The 20,848-nt window shown below is 41.6% G+C and overlaps 1 protein-coding gene across 9 annotated transcripts in view; it reads left to right on the forward strand.

The window, feature by feature from the left end:
- Nucleotides 1-20,848, forward strand: part of Hivep2 (HIVEP zinc finger 2) — a 183,166-nt gene that overhangs the window by 158,305 nt on the left and 4,013 nt on the right. For all 9 annotated transcript variants that reach the window (XM_076858188.2, XM_076858190.2, XM_076858192.2 and 6 more), the window contains 5 exons: nucleotides 774-6,342; nucleotides 7,515-7,669; nucleotides 10,997-11,172; nucleotides 14,768-14,869; nucleotides 15,631-16,526. In XM_076858188.2, the coding sequence (XP_076714303.2) occupies nucleotides 1,159-6,342; nucleotides 7,515-7,669; nucleotides 10,997-11,172; nucleotides 14,768-14,869; nucleotides 15,631-16,526 (6,513 nt within the window). In that variant the 5' untranslated portion in view covers nucleotides 774-1,158. The remainder of the gene's footprint in view (nucleotides 1-773; nucleotides 6,343-7,514; nucleotides 7,670-10,996; nucleotides 11,173-14,767; nucleotides 14,870-15,630; nucleotides 16,527-20,848) is intronic.

The raw sequence follows: 20,848 nt of genomic DNA on the forward strand, positions 1-20,848 counted from the left end.
CATAGGATATTTTATACTAATATATTTTATAAAACCATAAAACAGGTTTTGTATATTTATGATTATACATTTTAGGTTAATATGTACTATATATATTATGCAATATATTACATACAATATATGTTTTATAATAAACTATAAAATGGATTTCTTTTTAGAGATAGGTAATACACTTTCTCATGCAAGTCTTAAAACTTGGTTAGGAATAGTGTAAATTTTTTTAATGAAACGTTTAAAAAATCTTATAATATCATAAATAAAAGCTATAAAGAGTTATAGCTCAGTGGTGGAGCTCTTGCCTTGCACATGTGAGGTATTGCATTCAATTCTCAGCACCGCGTACAAATAAATAAATAAAATAAAGGTATTGTGTTCATCCACAACTAAAAAAAGTTTTCCTTCAAATGTTATTTTTTTTCTTTCTCTTCTATTGATTGAACCCAGACCTCTTGCATACTAAGCACACACTGTACCACTGAGCTACACTGCCATTCTTCATTCTAAGTAAATTTAAGGAGCATTTATAAAAGGGTGACCAAAATTCAAACATGAGAGAGAGATGAATGCTCATGACATAATGCTAAATTTGGAATTAACATCCTTTAATTGTGAAATTAATGTAACAGCTATAAAAATTAATTCATTGGCATGAATAACATTTTTAATTTGTCTACTTTCAGGATGATTATTGAGGATTGGTTTTGGTTTCTTATTTGATGGCTGTTATAACAATCTCTCTCTCTCTCTCTCTCTCTCTCTCTTTTTCCCTTTAGGCCATTTTATCTTAGAGAAACTGGCAATTGAACTTTGCTATAGTTGATGGGCAAAATTTCTTCCAGACTACTCATCATCCTAGTTTCATCCTAGTTGAAAACATTCAGATGCCATAAGAAATCTTTGTAGATTTGCACTTAGCTTTTGGATGGACGTTTCTATGATGGAGAGAACTGTGTTATAGCCTGGTACAAGGACATACCCATCTGATGCCTATTGACTACGGTGTAGGTGTGGGAGGTTCCAAAGAGAAGGGGCAGTCGGCAAGCTTGCGGACACTCTGGAACATGGGAGCACCCAAGCTTTAAAAAGCACAGCATTGAGACACTCCATGAGTCTGCACGGCTTTCAGGCAAACTAGCACTTAAGACCTGGCACAACAAAATGGACACTGGGGACACAGCTCTAGGACAAAAAGCTACCTCAAGGTCTGGAGAAACTGATAAAGCATCAGGTAGATGGAGACAGGAACAATCGGCTATTATGAAGATGAGCACTTTTGGCAGTCAAGAAGGACAGCGGCAACCACAAATTGATCCTGAGCAGATTGGAAACACAGCATCAGCACAGCTGTTTGGTTCTGGGAAGCTGGCCTCACCCAGCGAATCAGTGCAGCAAGTCACAGAGAAGCAATACCCACCGCACCGTCCAAGTCTCTACTCATGCCAACATTCACTGTCTTTCCCTCAGCACTCATTGCCACAGGGGGTCATGCACAGCGGCAAGCCACACCAGAGCCTAGAAGGCCCTCCCTGGCTTTTCCCTGGCCCTTTGCCATCGGTCGCCTCCGAGGACTTATTTCCTTTTCCTATACATGGCCACAGTGGTGGTTTTCCTAGAAAAAAGATTTCAAGCCTGAACCCTGCTTATAGCCAATACTCCCAGAAAAGTCTCGAACAGGCAGAAGATGCTCACAAGAAAGAGCACAAACCCAAAAAGCCCGGCAAATACATTTGCCCTTACTGCAGCAGAGCATGTGCCAAACCAAGCGTTCTGAAAAAACACATCAGGTCCCACACTGGTGAGCGGCCATATCCATGTATACCTTGTGGTTTCTCTTTCAAGACAAAGAGCAATTTGTACAAGCACAGGAAGTCACATGCCCATGCAATTAAGGCAGGATTAGTACCTTTCACAGAGTCGGCTGTCTCTAAATTGGACTTGGAGGCTGGTTTTATTGATGTAGAAGCAGAAATACATTCGGATGGTGAACAGAGTACAGACACAGATGAGGAGAGCTCTTTGTTTGCTGAGACTTCTGACAAAATGAGCCCCGGCCCACCCATCCCGTTGGATATTGCTAGCAGAGGTGGCTACCACGGGTCCCTAGAAGAGTCCTTGGGAGGTCCAATGAAGGTGCCGATTTTGATTATCCCCAAAAGTGGAATTCCGCTACCTAACGAAAGCTCTCAGTATATTGGCTCTGATATGCTACCAAACCCATCTTTAAATACTAAGGCTGATGACTCTCATACAGTTAAACAGAAACTTGCACTAAGACTGTCAGAGAAAAAAGGACAAGATTCTGAGCCATCTCTCAACCTTCTGAGCCCGCACAGTAAAGGAAGCACTGATTCAGGTTACTTTTCTCGCTCAGAAAGTGCAGAGCAGCAAATAAGCCCTCCCAACACCAATGCAAAGTCTTATGAAGAAATCATCTTTGGAAAATACTGTCGGCTTAGTCCGAGGAATACACTCAGTGTTACACCCACAGGTCAGGAGCGTGCCACCATGGGACGGAAGGGCATCATGGAACCATTACCTCATGTAAACACCAGGTTAGACGTCAAGATGTTTGAAGAGCCAGTCTCCCAGCTGATCCCCAGCAAGGGGGAAATGGAACCCAGTCAAACAAGCCTGCTGAAGTCCACGAAATTCAACAGCGAGTCCAGGCTACCCCACACTATTCCGTCATCGGTCAGGAATGAAGGAAAACTGTATCCTACAAATTTCCCCGTCAGCAACCCGGTTCTCTTAGAAGCTCCTGTAGACTCTTCCCCGCTTATTAGAAGCAACTCGATGCCAACTTCTTCAGCAACTAATTTAAGTATTCCTCCTTCTTTGAGAGGAAGCCACTCATTTGATGAAAGGATGACAGGGTCCGACGATGTGTTCTACCCGGGCACTGTGGGCATACCCCCTCAGCGTATGCTAAGAAGACAAGCGGCGTTCGAGCTGCCATCAGTCCAGGAAGGGCACATGGAGGCCGAGCACCCCAGCAGGGTGTCCAAGAGTCTCACCAGCTCATCCCTCAAGGAAAAGAAACTGGTTCCTGGGGACAGGGTTGGGTATGACTATGATGCCTGCCGGAAAACCTATAAGAAGTGGGAAGACCCTGAAACACCAAAGCAAAGCTACAGGGACATTTCCTGCTTCAGTTCTTTAAAACATGGAGAATATTTTATGGATTCCTCGGTGCCAGTGCAGGGAGTGCCAACCATGTTTGGAACCACATGTGAAAACAGAAAACGCCGGAAAGAGAAGAGTGTAGGAGATGAGGAGGACACCCCCATGATTTGCAGCAGCGTCGTCAGTACTCCCATGAGCATCATGGCTTCAGAATATGACCCCAAACTGCACATGCAGGAGGGAGTGAGGAGCGGATTTCCCATGGCTGGACTTGAGAACCCTTCACTCGGTCACCCTGAGCGCTTTGACCCGGGTCGACCCCAACTGCACTCTGGAAGCCCCTCCCTGGGATCAGAGGATTCCCTTTCAGCCACTGATCCTGACAAGATGTCAGACCCAGGGGGCAGGAAACCGCCTGGCAATGTGATTTCCGTGATTCAGCACACGAACTCGCTGAGCCGGCCCAATTCCTTTGAAAGGTCCGAGTCAGCTGAACTTGGGACTTGCACACAGGACAAAGCCTCTTCCCCATCCGAGACATGTGACAGTGAGGTTCCAGAAGCCCCCGTGAGCCCAGAGTGGGCACCCCCTGGGTATAATGCAGAAAGCGGGGGGAAGCCAGCCCCGACCCCGCAGGTGCCACAGCCGTCCTATCACGCACAGCCTCGGTTGGTTCGCCAGCACAACATCCAGGTCCCTGAGATTCGAGTCACCGAGGAGCCTGATAAACCAGAGAAGGAGAAGGAAGCCCAGAGTAAAGAGCCGGAAAAGCCAGTGGAGGAATTCCAGTGGCCCCAGAGGAGCGAGACCCTTTCTCAGCTCCCTGCGGAGAAGTTGCCACCCAAAAAGAAGCGTCTGCGACTGGCAGATATGGAGCACTCCTCCGGGGAGTCCAGCTTTGAATCCACAGGCACCGGCCTCTCTCGCAGCCCCAGTCAAGAAAGCAACTTGTCCCACAGCTCCAGTTTTTCCATGTCCTTCGAAAGAGAGGAAACCGTTAAGTTTACTGCCCCTCCCAAGCAGGATGAGTTTGGGAAGCATTCCGAGTTTTTGACCGTCCCTGCTGGTTCTTACTCATTGTCTGTTCCGGGCCATCACCACCAGAAAGAGATGCGACGCTGCTCCTCAGAACAGATGCCTTGTCCTCACCCAACGGAAGTTCCAGAGGTTCGGAGTAAATCATTTGATTATGGGAATCTGTCCCATGCTCCTGTGGCGGGAACATCAGCCTCAACCTTATCCCCCTCCCGGGAGAGGAAGAAATGCTTTTTGGTGCGGCAGGCTTCCTTCAGTGGCTCCCCAGAAATCGCCCAAGGTGAGGCCGGCATGGACCCAAGCGTCAAACAGGAGCAGATGGAGCAGCTGCACGCTGGCCTCAGGGCCACATGGCACCACGTGCCATCCTCTGTGCTTCCGCCTCTTCCACCAGATGACCCAGGGAAGCAGGTGGTGGGACCTTGTGCCCAGTTGAGCTCAGGACCACTCCACCTGGCCCAACAACAGATCATGCACATGGACAGTCAGGAATCTTTGAGAAACCCCTTGATTCAGCCTACATCCTACATGACAAGCAAGCACTTGCCTGAACAGCCACACTTATTTCCACATCAAGAGACTATTCCATTTTCTCCGATCCAGAATGCCTTGTTTCAGTTTCAGTACCCCACCGTCTGTATGGTTCATTTACCGGCTCAGCAACCTCCCTGGTGGCAGGCACATTTCCCCCATCCTTTTGCTCCTCATCCTCAGAAGAGCTACAGCAAACCTTCTTTCCAGGCAGAAATTCATTCTAACTATCCCTTAGAGCACGTTGCTGAACACACTGGGAAGAAATCTGCTGATTATGCACACACAAAAGAGCAAACTTACCCTTGTTATTCAGGAACATCAGGGCTACACTCAAAGAACCTTCCTCCAAAGTTTCCTTCGGACCCGAGCAGTAAATCAACTGATACTCCCTCTGAACAGGTTCTTCAGGAAGATTTCGGGTCGGCAAATACTGGTCCTTTGCAATCCCTACCAGGCACCGTGGTTCCTGTTCGGATCCAGACCCACGTTCCGTCCTATGGAAGTGTCATGTACACGAGCATTTCTCAGATCCTTGGGCAGAACAGCCCTGCAATTGTCATATGCAAAGTTGATGAGAATATGACCCAAAGAACACTGGTAACCAATGCAGCCATGCAAGGGATAGGGTTCAATATTGCCCAGGTGCTTGGGCAGCACGTGGACTTGGAAAAATACCCCCTTTGGAAAGTACCTCAGACCTTGCCCCTTGGCTTAGAATCTTCCATCCCCTTGTGTTTACCTTCCACCTCAGACAGTGCCTCCTCCCTTGGAGGCAGCAAGCGGATGCTCTCTCCAGCCAGCAGCTTGGAGCTCTTCATGGAAACGAAGCAGCAGAAACGGGTCAAAGAAGAAAAGATGTATGGGCAGATAGTGGAGGAGCTCAGTGCTGTGGAGTTGACCAACTCCGACATCAAGAAGGACCTCTCCCGCCCCCAGAAACCCCAGTTGGTTCGGCAAGGGTGTGCTTCTGAGCCAAAGGACGGCTCGCAGTCGAGGTCATCGTCCTTCTCCTCTCTGTCGCCCTCTTCATCTCAAGACCATCCAGCTGTCGGTGGCCCCTCAAGGGAGCCATTCCCGCCCAGCAGGGAGATGCTCTCTGGTTCCAGGGCCCCCGCTCCCGGGCAGAAGTCCAGCGGGCCTTCAGAAAGCAGAGATTCTTCAGATGAATTAGACATTGATGAGACCGCATCGGACATGAGCATGAGCCCTCAGAGTTCTTCACTGCCAACCGGAGACAGTCAGCAGGAAGAGGAAGGGAAGGGCCCGAAGCTACCTGTGGGCATGCTGGTCCACATGGGCTCTGGCCCCAGTGGAAACGTGGCAAACTCGACTCTTCTTTTCACTGATGTGGCAGATTTCCAGCAGATTCTTCAGTTCCCCAGTCTGCGGACAACTACTACTGTGAGTTGGTGCTTCTTGAATTATACAAAACCCAATTTTGTGCAACAGGCCACTTTCAAATCCTCAGTTTATGCTTCATGGTGCATTAGTTCCTGCAACCCAAACCCATCAGGTTTGAACACCAAGACCACGCTGGCTCTTCTGAGGTCCAAGCAAAAAATCACTGCAGAAATTTATACTCTGGCTGCTATGCACAGGCCTGGAACCGGCAAGCTGACATCATCCAGTGCTTGGAAACAGTTTGCACAGGTAATGGATGCTGTTTTAGAGAGCACTTGTGCTGTGAGTCTGATTGCTGAGCAGAATGCGCACAGGCAAAGATAGAAGGCCTAAAAATGCTAGTGAAATTAAGATCAGATTTGGGGCAACAACACTGGCCTTACCCAGAGGTAGAAAAGCCACTGGCTGCACTTGGACCTCAGGGCCCTTGAGAAAGTCTCAAAGAAGGAAAATATCTCCTTTATTCAGATGCTGTGAAATCTTCCCTCCAGGACTAATTTCTGTGAGTCCTTTTCCCTTCAGACCCCCAGGAATTGGGTCTGTGTTAGTGTTAGTGACTTTGCTGATCTGCTTTACTTTAGATGTGAAGAATTCTGGGAGTTGTGATTTGGGGCTGTAAAGTGGGGAGTGGATGCTGAAAAGAGATTGGGAAGTAGGCATGAAAGGGGTTAGAAACGAAGGTGGCAGATGCAGAGGGCTTGTTCTCTCTGGCAATACTTGTCACTAAAATCTGTTTTTTTTTTTTTTTGGTACTGGGGATTGAACCCAGGGGTGCTTAACCACTGAGCCATATCCCCAGCCCTTTTTAGTTTGAAATGAGGTCTTCTGAAGTGGCTTAGGGCCTCACTAAGCTGCTGAGGCTAGCTTTGAACTTGCCATCCTCCTGCCTCAGCCTCCCCAGCTATAGGGATTTCTGTCTCTCTTTCAAAATTTACTTTCCTAAGTTATTGGCTGGTTTGTTCCTATAGAAACACTTGAGTGCCTTACATATAAAACTATAAAAATAATAAAAGCAGGCATTTTGTAATTTGTGCTAAATTAATAATGCAGCAAATAGAGGATTTAAGAATATATTTTCACTTCTGTCGGTTTCTCTTTCTCTTCAATGACTTTTGAGATGACTCCCTTAATATAGGATTTTCTAATTGCTACTTCAAAGCAAGTCTCTTTTAAGTCTTAATTAGTGTTGCACAGAATAAGTGCTAGTCATGTGTGTGTGTGCTCTCACAATGTTGGGTTTATTTGGTGGAAACTGCCATTCTTCTTCGACTTTATCCCTAGTGTCCCTTGTTTTATGTATCCAGCCCTGTCCTTTTAGCATGGCATTTAGGCTTATTTGAGAGATGATGGGAAAGTGGGAGGTATGGACAACTGTGTCTTAGAAAAAAAGCATGCAAAATGATTCTCTTTCTGTCCTACAGATGAAACCGGATGCAACCTTTTTATTTGGTAGCAAGCTAGAAAGGAAACTAGTGGGAAATATTTTAAAAGAAAGAGGGAAAGGAGAGCTTCATGGAGATAAAGATATTGGATCCAAGCAAACTGAGCCAATCCGAATTAAAATCTTTGAAGGAGGGTAAGGAAACCTAAGTGCAAATGCACAATGTTCAGCTGTAAGTCAAAGCAAAGGGCCCTGTATGTCTGTATGCAAAAAATAGCATCTGCCCTGAGTAGGAGCTCAAAGCCAGCCCCATTTCCAGTTGCACTTCTGAAGTCTGGCTGAAAATAGGCAATGAGCACTTTCAGGGCTTGCTTTTAATGGACATATCCCTGATATTTATGGGTTGAGTCTTTGTCTTCAATTTTCACATCTCTAATTTAATATGAAATCTTCTAAATTGGCAGACGCTTGGTGTCATTTAAGTTCGTACATTCTTTGCTAGCTTTAGGGGCATTTGTGTTATTAAGGGACATTTTTATTCTGTGCTTACAAAAATGAAACTGCGAACACTCATAGAGTCCTAGAAACTAGTTCATTTGTTTTCTTCTATATTATCTAAGCTCCAGACTTTCATGGGATTTCACCAGTTCTATCAGGGTCTTTTTTCTGTTCTAGGATCTAAGTGAGGGTACCACTACATTCAGTTGTCCCCTATCTTCTCTGGTCTGTGACAGTTTCTCTGTATTGAGGAATTTCTTTTTGAATGTTGAGTTCTAAACCAACTGAACTCAAGTAATGAGTTTCGATGATTTTGTTATCTTCATGATTAAGAAAAAGGACATATATATGTAGTATCTAGCTTTAGATACTGATAGATATATATCTTCAGTCAAGTCCCATGAAGGGAAAACCCAGAATTATGCCTTCAATTTTCAAAAATTTTGAAGTACTTCAACCACATATGGGGGATTATGATGTAATTAGCCTTATCTCTCCAACAGATCTGTAATTTACATATTTTCGTGAGCTTGAGTTCATTCCAATTATATTTGAAAGACAAAATAATTTGTTTGGCTGCAAAGCATTTGACTGTTCAGTGAGATAAAACATCAGTCTCTCACATGGTTTTTCCAGGTTGGAGACGGATTGTTGTAGTTGATTCTCCCTTAGATTTTGCCCTATTTGGATGGCTGATGTTTTCACCACTAAAACCACAGTTAAATGTAGTCAGGAGCCCTCATCTTTTAACATAAATGAGAGAAGTATAGATTTTCTTTTTCCTGAGAGACTTTAAAGTCCCCTAACCTCAATCAACATGTTTATGCAGCAGTATTCCAAACACTGTCCTCAGATCACTAGATTAGCGCCACCGTTGCAGCTACTGGCTGTGCTGGGAACCCACCTCCACTTTCCAGGACACAGTGGAAGGGTGTATGTGAGCATTGTATTACTGTGTTTCCATGATCCAAATGGATTGATCCCATATTTTCCTCCTCCTTTCCTTGCCCCATGTTATCGGCTAGGTTCCTACATTCCTTCACCTGTGAACCAGTTTCTACCTGGTGGTAACAAGGAGTTCATTCCAAACAGTGTGTTACCACCTCTTTATTTCTTGATTGCAAAGGTGATAATTTAAAAGGGGGGAAAAAAAGGTATCACTGACCAGATTTTCTAAGTGTATATGTTTCTTATGTTACCTAATTGGTGGGTTAAGTAATTTAGTTAAACATATATTTCAATTATTTTTTCAACAACCATTAAATATCCTATCAAGTAGATTCAAAAGTGTACAGAACTGTTTTAAGGTAAATATTTCATTGGTACAGATTCTTCTAATATACCGTTATATAGAATTTTACTGTAATTGCATTCTGGAAGCAAGTTAATCAGCTAAGATCTTGGAGATACATTATATTATTTGGAGATAAAGTGCATTTCTTATCAACTATGATGATGGATTACAGTAAGATTGAAGTATCATTTCTTGAAGAAAATTTCTGTTAAATTATTTTATTCTATATATACCCCTTAAGCAATGTCATCTAGTTAGGGACAGAAAGTAGTAAAATTGAACGGTGAAAGATATTTTGCACCTTTTGGTTTGTTCTACTTTATTACAACATACAATGTGAAATAAAAGATAAACTTTAAGAATTTTGAGAAACAAGTTTAAATGCAATTTCTTAAAGGAGCAAAATGCATAAAAATTGATTATTTATATTTTTTATTCTACTTACCTCTTACCCCAATTGAAGCTTATCAAAGTGTACATAATGCTAAGATTAAATAACATTCATAGCAAAGTTGATATTTAAGGGTGTGAATGGATTTTTTTCCTTAAAAAAATCTTTCAATGAATTGGACAATTAAAGCTGAACTCTCTTTTATTCCTCTTGATGGATTCGCTAGGATGAAATAGGCAGTTTATAATCCTCGTGAGACTATATAAAACTGTAAATCTAGTTCCCTTAAGTAAATGTACAGTGAGTAAAGCATTTTGAATGTCCATTTACCTTTAGACATTAAAAAAAAATACCTGGAATAAAAACTTTGCATAATGACATTAGAACCACAATTCTAAACTAGCTGTGATTTAAGAAGTAATGCTGTTTGTTGAATTTTTCAGTAGAACTGCTCTCTATCGTCTATCATGTGTTATTGTGTTCTAAACAAAATGGACAGTAGAGCATTGGATGTGTTTCTTCCCTTTATTATCCAAATAAATATCTAAGACTGTGCACCTATCTGATTTGGTTGAAGTAGATGACCTCAGATATCCTTTCAGAGCTCTCTGTGAAATCCTTCTGGAAATACATGCAAATTTTATTAAAAATAGAATCTCTAGTTTTTGTTATGCAACAGTACCTTCAAGAAGCCAGTTGAAATTTAGACTCCACGTTAGTACAGTTTCATGGTCCCTGGGAGGACCAGATCAAATCTGCAGACAACAGTTGGTGAGCTGAGCTCAGCCTGTGTACACTAGAGATTTCTGATGCACTCTGGTGCCAGAATTTTAAAAATAGAGTAGAATCTTGCAATGAAGAAATCTATTATCAGTTATACTTCTTTTAGCAAATGTAAAGCCGTGTGTGCACATGTATATTTTACATGATGTAATGTTAACTCAAGATGCATGATGATTCTACTATATTGATATGCTTTTTGGATGTTCCTTGACTGAAGGCTATACTAAAATCCAAAGCAATAAGGCACGGGTCTGCACCTCTTTGGGGCTTCTGGAAGCCCCCAAATTTATAGACTCTGTGTCTATAAATCAACATTTAATAGCAGAGCCAATTCCAATTTGAATTCCATATAGAATTACATTTGTTTATAGTGCTGAATCTATTATCAAGTTCTCCCAGGTATTTTACTGCATACATTTCCCAGGCTTTGTAGAAGTAAAATTGAATAATTGTAAAATACCCTCAATAAAAGTTTTCCATGTAGTGTTTAGCTTTTAGTTTGATATATAACATGCTAAGAGTATTTGAATACACTGTATTCCCCTTTTGTAAACAGGTATAAGTCAAATGAAGATTATGTATATGTCAGAGGACGTGGACGTGGAAAGTATATTTGTGAGGAATGTGGGATTCGCTGTAAGAAGCCAAGCATGCTCAAAAAACACATTCGCACTCATACTGATGTTCGGCCTTACGTATGCAAGTTATGTAACTTCGCCTTCAAAACGAAAGGTACAAATCTGATTTTGTGGGAAGGAAGAATACTTTTCTGATGATGGCTTAGGACTCTGAATACTGTTTTGTAACTCCCATTTATCAAGAGTAAGATAGCTTTGTGAAAATATGACTGCATGAAATATATTTTGTCCCTCCTGTTGGTGATCAGAGGATGCATGTGAGACTGTGAGGCTCCTTTTATGACTAATTAAGAGCTTTAGACTTAGATCCAGGCCGGTTGTCTCTGAAGGAAGTGGCTAAGAATTGCCTGGGTAGCTATTACTTCATGCTGGAAATGTTATGTGGTCTAGATAATACTCACACCAGTATTGAAATTATGCAGGGAGATGATACATGCAGAGGCAATTGAAAAGCAAAGCAGCAGCTGGAAAGAAAACATGTGCCCATGGTCAGTTTCAAGATTATAAATAATGTAGAGATCCACAGACTCCCAGGTGGGCCCCTCTATCAGTTTCATTAATTATGCATAGAAATCTGATAGCTTCCACTCTTGTATATTTATCAGCACAGAGACAATTTCTTACTCTAAGGCCACAACTTTTCATCTCAGAAAACTAGGACTTGCCTTGAAATAATATTTTTATTTCAATTTTTAAAAATCTGTTTTAACAAGTAGATTCATATAAACATGTTTTACTCAGGAAGATTGCTTCAGTTGTATTTCCATCATTTAAAAAAATACATGAAAATATGTATAAGCTTGGTGTTCTTAAAAAAGAGACAGTAGCAAATTAAAGGTTGCTTGATTTATATTTTCATTTTTAAATTTGTGGTTCTTTATTTTTGTATATGGAATGTGTTTTACTTTAGGTCTAACTTATCTTGTAGACACCCCGCCCCCATCAACCTCATTTCATCTACAGTTTCTTAATGTTTCAAATTTGCCTATTGAGTTATCTACTCCAGTATTCATCAAGAAAGATAAATATCAAATAAAATAAAATGTACCATATCCTCTTACAGCCCCCAATCCTAAATTGTTATTATTGATTTGGCAGAAGTGAAAATGTATAGCCTCTCCACATATTTGTTTCTTCTTTATTAAAAATGTATTTATACTTCAGGTATGTCTTATTTGAAGGTGACAAAAAGGAGATCATTCATTCACACTTCAAAATAAATAAACATAAGATCCTTTAAATAGTATCCACCTTTGCAAAATCAAACTTTTATTTAGAGCTTTATTGAGAGATTCCCCCAGGGATTAGAAAATGAAAACATTAATTTGGGGACATACTGCAAGTTCACTAGACATTGTAAATGACATGTCTTTGTTGGGCATATGAGTTGTTGCAGGCATACATTAGTTTTGTGAAAACTGGTGAGGAAGTGACACATTTCTAGATAGTTCCAAACATCAAATTAAATCTGGCTCTGGACTCTCATCCCAGAGTTTTAGTAAGAAATTATTCATTCCTGGTCATTAATGGAGTTTTCTTACCCTTTGAGAGTGTGCAAACATCTCAGAACCTTAGAGTTGAGCAAAGCATCCTGGGAAACCCCACCAGTTTTTGCTCTGTCTGAAGTGCCTGTTTTTCCAAACCATGTCATCATCATTGTCATTGTTGTCTGAACACAGATGAAACCCAGTTGTTGGGACAATTCCTTCTCCTTGCCTCTGCCACTCTCTCCCTCTCCCTGCCCTGATCCACTCCTTCAGAAGTTCAGCAAACCAAAGGCAGGTTGGGATCCTTTCAGATTCTTATTTTAGCTGCAATCTTGCTCTGAAGAAGGGAGCCCAAAGTTCAATTACCTCCTAGAATGCCTGGAGAGGAAATATAGTAGAAGAGACACATTAAAATCAAATACAGTCATCCTTCAGCACCTGGGGAGATTAATTCTAGGATCTCCACAGGTACCAACCTCCAATAATGCTCAAGTCCCTTACATAAAATTAAAATGATATAATATTTGCATATAACTCATGCACATCTTCCTGTATACTTCAAATCATTTCTAGGTTACTTATAATACTTAATGCAATGTAGATGCCATGTAAACTGTTATTTTATTATATTGTTTAGGGAATAGTGACAAGAAGAAAGTTCATACATGTTTATTATAGATACAAATTTTTTTTCAAATATCCTTGATACTTGAGTGGTTGAATCCATAGATGCAGAGGGCTGACTGTAAGTTATCTCACCACATTAGCATCCATATTTAGAAACATACATGGTATACTTAGCCTCTGGTAGATGCTGATGATTTCCATTGAGTTAATTAATTTACAGGTTTAAGAATTGAAATGTCTGTTAAAGTTTTGAGCTCTTTAAAACTTCTCGATATAATGTTTTTGATAAGAGCAATGAGGGCCTGGAAATATTTATGTTTAGAGTTATCAAAATTGTACATAAAATTCATAGATATGGAAGCATCAGGTAAATTGTAAAATAGTAAACAGTGGTATCCCAGCTTAGAATTATGACTTTTAACATTAATAGTAATCTAAAAACGCCCATAATGGGGATAAACTATTTAATCAAAGTGAAATAGTTTCCACCTAGATTTCAGGGAACCTACTCTTAGAAATGAAGCATTTGTCATTACGTACATATATTAGTACATACATTGGTACATTGCTAAAGCATTATCAAAAGGCACAGATAATAATATAGCTAATTTCATCAAAGTGGACCCCTTATATCTGAATTGGTTCCTGGATTCTTTTTTGATAAGTTGTATGGCATATAATTATATATATGTATGTGTGTATTTGTTCCTTGTCTTCCATAGATCTTGGGTCAAGGGTGATTGGATAAGTGTTTTTCAAATTTTCTCATATTCCATATAGAAATTATTGAAGTCCAGAGAGAGAGAGTGATAGAGATATGTATATACACACATGTACACATAAGTATGTAGACATATAATTATACATCTTTATAATATATTCAACACAAAACCTTTCTTTTTTCTTAGAATGGTGGAAATCTCAATCTAAATAAAAAGGGCATGCTGCTGCTCCAGAAGTTCAGAAACTGCTGATGCAAAGTTCACTAACATATGCCAGCCAGAATGATGCTAATTGCCAGCAATAATGCTCCCTATAAGGAGTTAGCTAAGCAGGTCTATGTATCTTTGAACCCACATACATGGTTGACTGGCATAAGAGTTTGTGTATTTTTTCTTTGACTGATGAGGATCCTTGAAGGTTGACCTATATCGCATCAGTGCCAGAAGGTCTGGAGTCCATTGAGTGTGCCGAGTGTATTTCCTTCTGAGGTTTTTCCCACCTGTGTGATTCAGCTTATGTCACCTGTCCATGTGAAGTCTTGGGAGCCTGGCCTTTTTGGTAAAAGTTAGGTCCCTTCTCAGGCAGGAAACCCTCGGATCCCCAGTCTTGCTACTCCTGGGAAGACATGATCCTGGATTTCTGTACTTCTTCTAGGAAAACAAAACCTGATATTGGGCCAAACCTTTCAGGGACTGGTGTCTTCAGAAATTGTTCTGAAGGTTGAAGTAAGAGGCAATCGATAGAAACAAATCTATGTTTTCCCAAATAAGTTCATTTCACATTGTATTTTGGAGTGATCATCACATTTAGGTAAGGGATCAATTTCTTTCTTTCTTTGGCTGTGTGTTTTAGGAAACCTAACAAAACATATGAAATCTAAAGCACACATGAAAAAATGCCTGGAGTTGGGAGTCTCGATGACATCAGTGGATGATACAGAAACTGAGGAAACAGGTATGTCATAATTTGACGGACTGACCCCCTCACTGCGCTCACCGATGCTCTAAGGCTGAGGTGATAAAATAAAAACATTTTTAAAAACTGATTGCCTTTCATTTTAATAAACACTAAATATAGACAATAAATCTGACATATTGAATTGCTTAAAACCTGATGAGGAGAAAGAAAAGCATTTCAGTTGTGACTCTTGATGGGGGGACAAAGGCCCTACTGTGAACATACTTCTGTCTAGAACTCTGAAGGACATATATTGCAGGTGATTTTTGATAACAACTTAAATGTTATAATGCTTTCTGGAACAAAAAGCATTTTAATGTGTTGTTATCCCATTAAAAGAAAATCAAGTAGGAAAAAAAAATCCATCATTAACCTCAGTAGGGAACTTAGGGATGGGTGAAGCCTCCTGAGATGCACCAATTGTCTGAAAGTTTTCACCTGAATCTGGAGGAACAGGTTGTTCTTTTCCTCGAGCATCATCAGTAAGAACTTACCTGTACCCATTTGTTGAGGGTTTTCTATGAGCAGGTACTACTCAGGGGTACTGACTGTAGGGTGAGGATACAACCAAACTGATATATAGAAATGCCAGAGCTGGTGCAGGGTCAAGAAAGTACCCCATGAGAGTTACAAGAGGGCAGAGACATCACTGTCTCTGATGGCCAGAGAGCTAAGCAAAGCTTTTGGAAAGAAATGAATAAGCTCCTAACTTTGTCATGTGGATCTTGGTCTCTGATGTCTTTGCTCAATTGTTTCAGAAAATATGGAAGATTTGCACAAAGCGGCTGAGAAGCATAGCATGTCCAGCATTTCAACTGATCACCAGTTCTCGGATGCCGAGGAATCGGATGGTGAGGATGGAGATGATAATGATGACGATGATGATGATGATGATGACTTTGATGACCAGGGAGATTTGACACCGAAAACAAGATCAAGGAGCACCAGTCCTCAGCCTCCTCGATTCTCCTCCTTGCCTGTGAATGTTGGCGCAGTACCCCATGGGGTGCCTTCCGATAGCTCCCTGGGACATTCTTCACTGATCAGCTATTTGGTGACTTTGCCGAGTATTCAGGTGACTCAACTCATGACACCCAGTGACTCGTGTGAAGATACTCAGATGACAGAATATCAGAGGCTATTCCAGAGCAAAAGTACAGACTCAGAAGCAGACAAGGACAGGCTGGACATCCCCAGTTCTATGGACGAGGAGTGCATGCTGTCTTCAGAGCCAAGCTCCTCCCCAAGGGACTTCTCTCCTTCCAGCCGCCATTCCTCACCAGGCTATGATTCTTCCCCCTGTCGAGATAACTCACCAAAGAGGTATCTGATACCCAAAGGAGATTTATCACCCAGAAGACATTTATCACCTAGGAGAGACCTGTCACCCATGAGGCATCTGTCACCAAGAAAGGAAGCTGCATTGAGGAGAGAGATGTCCCAAAGAGATGTTTCACCAAGAAGGCATCTGTCCCCCAGAAGGCCACTGTCTCCAGGGAAGGACATCGCAGCAAGAAGAGACCTCTCTCCCAGAAGAGAGAGAAGATACATGACCACCATAAGAGCACCATCTCCCAGAAGGGCTTTATATCATAACCCGCCATTATCCATGGGGCAGTATTTGCAAGCAGAGCCAATTGTATTGGGGCCTCCTGTAAGTATATCTGGCTTTCTCTTCCTAGTGTACAAGTTGTAGCACAGTGGAGCCTCCTGATGCCATGCTAGTATGGCATTTATTAAAACATGATGTAGACTTGGTTGCTGAGAAAAGCAGAAAACATTTTTGTCACAAGCTGTTGTCAGGAACCTGACTATGGCATTGCTCCAAGTGCAGTATTGCATCAGAGCAGTAGTGCATTTCCAGCCAGGAACGGGTGAGGCCTTTTGAAGGCTTTCTAAGCTTAAATAATTACAGACACGAGCTGAAACCTTTTCATGAGTTAAAAAAAAAAAAAAAGGTGAAGCCATTGGAATGGTTGCCTGCATAGCTAGACACTCACAGGGACTTATAGGTGTCAGGGATCTGCACTCTCCACCAGGTAAGGACTCTGATTGATCATCATCCTTGGTTTCCAAAACTTTTTTTTTTTCCTATTAAACTCCTTACCTTGCCCAATGGGAGCGGACATGTGAAACTTGTCAGGCACTGGAGTGAGAGTGCATATCCAAGAGAATGGGAAGTCAGGAGAGCCAAGGGAGAGATTTCTAGCACAGGCCCTTATTATAAACTGAAGAACAGCAGCAGGGGTCACAGACTACATTTCAGCAGCTGGTTTAATGCAATGCATAGATAAGCCCCTCTTCTGCCTGGTTCCGTGGTGTGGCAGACAGTGATGTCTCATTCTGCTGTGTGAAGCATATGAAAATGAACTTAGCATAGACAGAGACATGGTGTCTTTAGAGACTTTTTTTTTTTTTTTTTTTTTGCTTTAAGCGTGTTTTTAGTTTCCTGGTCCCTACTCTTTGTTGTATTCTTGGCTCAGGATTTCTCTCCTGAGCATCAGCTCTCTTCTTCCCAGCCAATAAAAGCACTGCCAACCCCTGGCTCATCTCATCCCTGCCCTGGTGGCCAGTTTCCTCCCTGTCTTCAATTTCTGCCACCCTGAATCATAACACAAGCTCAGGTTGTCATTTTTAAACTCTAGGGAAGCTCCCTGCTGCACTCCACTCCCCAGGCCCCCTCAACAACCTCTTTTCAAAGCCTGGGTGCCATCTTCTTCATGGTACAAATCCTGCAGAGACATGCACAGCCATCAGGAAGTCATTTATTCGCCAAGTCCATAAATTAGCAAGCTAAGGAAAAGAGCTACATTTCTACAGGTTTTGTAGCTTGGCAAGAGTGGAAAGGAGGGATCTTCTTCAGTTTAGGCCAATGCAGCATGAATAGAGAACAGTAAATCCCTCGCATTGTGGGATGGCAGGTCTGGGGCGGGTGTCAAATGCTGTCTCTGATAGAGACACAATCCTGCTGGCAGGGTGCAGTAGAGGAGCTTTGTCCTGCCATCCCCTGCTGCTCTTGTTCCAGCATTGGCCAGGTGCATTGAGACCATGCCTGTGGAAGGTTGTGGAGCATATTTAGTGAACTGCCGTCATAAAAAGCAAGCTGGTAGTGCACGCACGCTGTAGTTATTTAAAAAAAAAAAAAATGTCAACCCACGATCAACTCAGGCAAAGAAATTGAAGGAATGGACCAAGGGAATTCATCTGATTTTTAGATATGTGCTCAAAAAGTTGTTTTTGGAAGGAGACTGGTTTTATTGGTTGCTGAGTTTGACCCAGATTTTCAGTATTTGTTTCTTTTGTTTCATCTTTTTCTTTTTAAATCAACTCATCTGAATATTAAGTAGATTTGTTAAACTTGACCATTGATGAAGGTTTTGGTCTATTGCCTAGTTAATTCTCATTAGAGATGGATAGCCTGCTGCGTGTGTGTGTGTGTGTGTGTGTGTGTGTGTGTGTGTGTGTGTTTAGTGATACATTTATTGAGATGAAGATTAAGAGAGAAATGTGATTCGGATCCATAAGATTATGAGGTATCAGCCTGGAGACATGGACCAGAGATGTAACTGGATGTCACAAGCATGTAAAGCCAAGCTTACAAAACAGGCAAGGGAAGCCATGATAGTGAATATAATCAAATAAAAGGAGTTTTTTATGATAAAACTATCATATTAAAGACAGACAAAAAGGACACAGGACTTCCAATTTTGTAAGCTGTCTTAGTCTATTTTCTGCTGCTCTGACTAGATATCACAGACTAGGTAATTTGCAAAGAACAGAGGTTTATTTGGCTCATGGTTCTGGATGCACAGCGGTCCCAGGGCAAGGTGCCAGGGTCTGCTCAGCATCTGGTGAGGGCCTTCTGGCTGCAACATAGCATGGTAGAGGATGGTGCACAGTGAGATAGAGCATGCTTGGGTTTCTCTTCCTCTTTTTACAAAGCCACTGATACAGTCATGGAAGCTCCACCCTCATAATCTCATCTAATTTCTTAAAAAATTTTTTTTTGGTTATACATAATATTAGAATATATTTTGATACATTTATGTAAGCGTAGATTATATCTTACAATGAAGGAATAGACCTGAGAATCCTCCATCAAGCAGAGATAGTGGTCCCCATAATTTCTCATTTTATGCTTTCTCACCTTTTTAAGGAACAGAGGAGAACAAGATTCCTGTGGCCAGAGCAAAATAGACCTGACAGTACTGGGAGAAGTATTTCTCCTGATTGCTGAGTTAGATAAAAGCTTCACCTTCTTCCATAATTATGAAATATCTATGGAATAATAGAAAAATAATCCCCTTTAATGAACATTCTGTTAGTCATGCCTTTTCTTTTGCTTAACATTGCTAGAAGCCTCAGGGGACAGTGACTATGGCATGAAGGGACCTTGGAGCCCAGTGTGTCATATTGATTCTTGCTTGGCCTGGACTTACAGACTCAGGGGCAGATTGAGAGGTCATATGATACATGCCACCGATAGTCCTACCACCTTGCCATTTTTGCCCTAACTCCTTCTGGTTAGTTTTCATTTTTAGAGAAATGGGAGTAAAAGTGAAGAGTCTTTTATACATTCTTTCAGTAAATATTTTTAAGGGTCTATCATGTGTGACTCAAGGATGGAATAATGTTATAGTTTCTAACCTTAACTCTTTTTTTTAAATCAAATACATTTTTTTTTTCCATCCTCAGTTTGGGTCGATAAATGACAAAGAAAAATTAAGGAAGGAAGGAAGAAAATAAAGAAGGAAGTAAGGAAGGGAGAATGAGAGAAAAATAAAAGTGTGTGATACAGATGAACATCGTGTCCAGTGAAACAGTCACCATCCAGTGTCTCCCTCATTGTCTGTGTGACCTTGGGCAAGTCACTTCACCTCTTGGCCACCGTTACACAACTGTCTGTGGCCGCCAGGGAGGTGGACTGTGCAGACTTCTATTCCAGGAAGAACATTCTGTTTAGCTGTAAGGAATGAAGTGAGCTGACGGCCTCCTTCTGTTAGAACTTCAGGACACTTGGCAGGTTTCAAGTCAAGGTCACTTCCCTGCAGCACCCCCTCACCCCACGGCCAGTGACCACAGATAAGTCACCTCTCCCTTTGCATTTGCATGAGATACCCTCCTGCTCACAGCTGCCCCCAAGGAAGCACTTGCTCTTCTATCTCTTTCCTAGTCTTCCAGAGGAACCTTGATGATACACTGTGGAAAAGATGAGTGAGGGAGTGTATGGGAAATGGTGATAAAGCTGTGTGTACTCTAGGTCTCTAATATGCATAGATACATGTACACACACACACACACACACACACACACACACACACACCTAGCATAATCCACAGTTGAATTCAATAATCATTTTTCCCTGATAGGATTTTTCCTCTTGAGATTTAAATAGGATGTTTTTTTTTTTTTTCCTCAACAATGTGATAAGGTCCAAATTGCAAATCAATAGGATTGCAAATGGAGTAAAAACCAGAGTAGAGAAAAACATACATTATGCTAATTTGTTTGGAGGGTGCAAGAGAGTGAAATGGGAAGAGAAGGATGTGTGGAAGTGCTGGACACCACATGGAGCAAGGGAGATGGTGACATGGTGGAAATTCTATGTGTACACACATATCTATGGTTGCCATCATCTCAATTCTGACCAGGCTAGCTCTGAATTGGAAACTTTCATTATTAAGACACGATCTTATTGGATTTAGAATACACGGAATGTATTCTAGTTTTAGAAGACAGATCATCACTCGCTTGGTCAGCCTGGAGTTGGGGATCTCAAATAGCTTGGCATAGTGGCACATCTCTCTCACTGTCCTCTGCCAGCCCCTTCCCCAAGGGCCCCAGTTCTGCACTCTGACAAGGTAGGTGCAGTGGGTGACACAGAAGAGCAGCCAAAAGTAAAATGGAAAAACAACCACATTCCAATTTATTTTAAACTTTTAAATCTTTGGAAACTGTGATTAAAAGAAAATTTAT

The sequence above is a fragment of the Callospermophilus lateralis genome, chromosome 6 (assembly GCF_048772815.1).
Source record: "Callospermophilus lateralis isolate mCalLat2 chromosome 6, mCalLat2.hap1, whole genome shotgun sequence".
Classification (NCBI taxonomy): Eukaryota; Metazoa; Chordata; class Mammalia; order Rodentia; family Sciuridae; genus Callospermophilus; species Callospermophilus lateralis.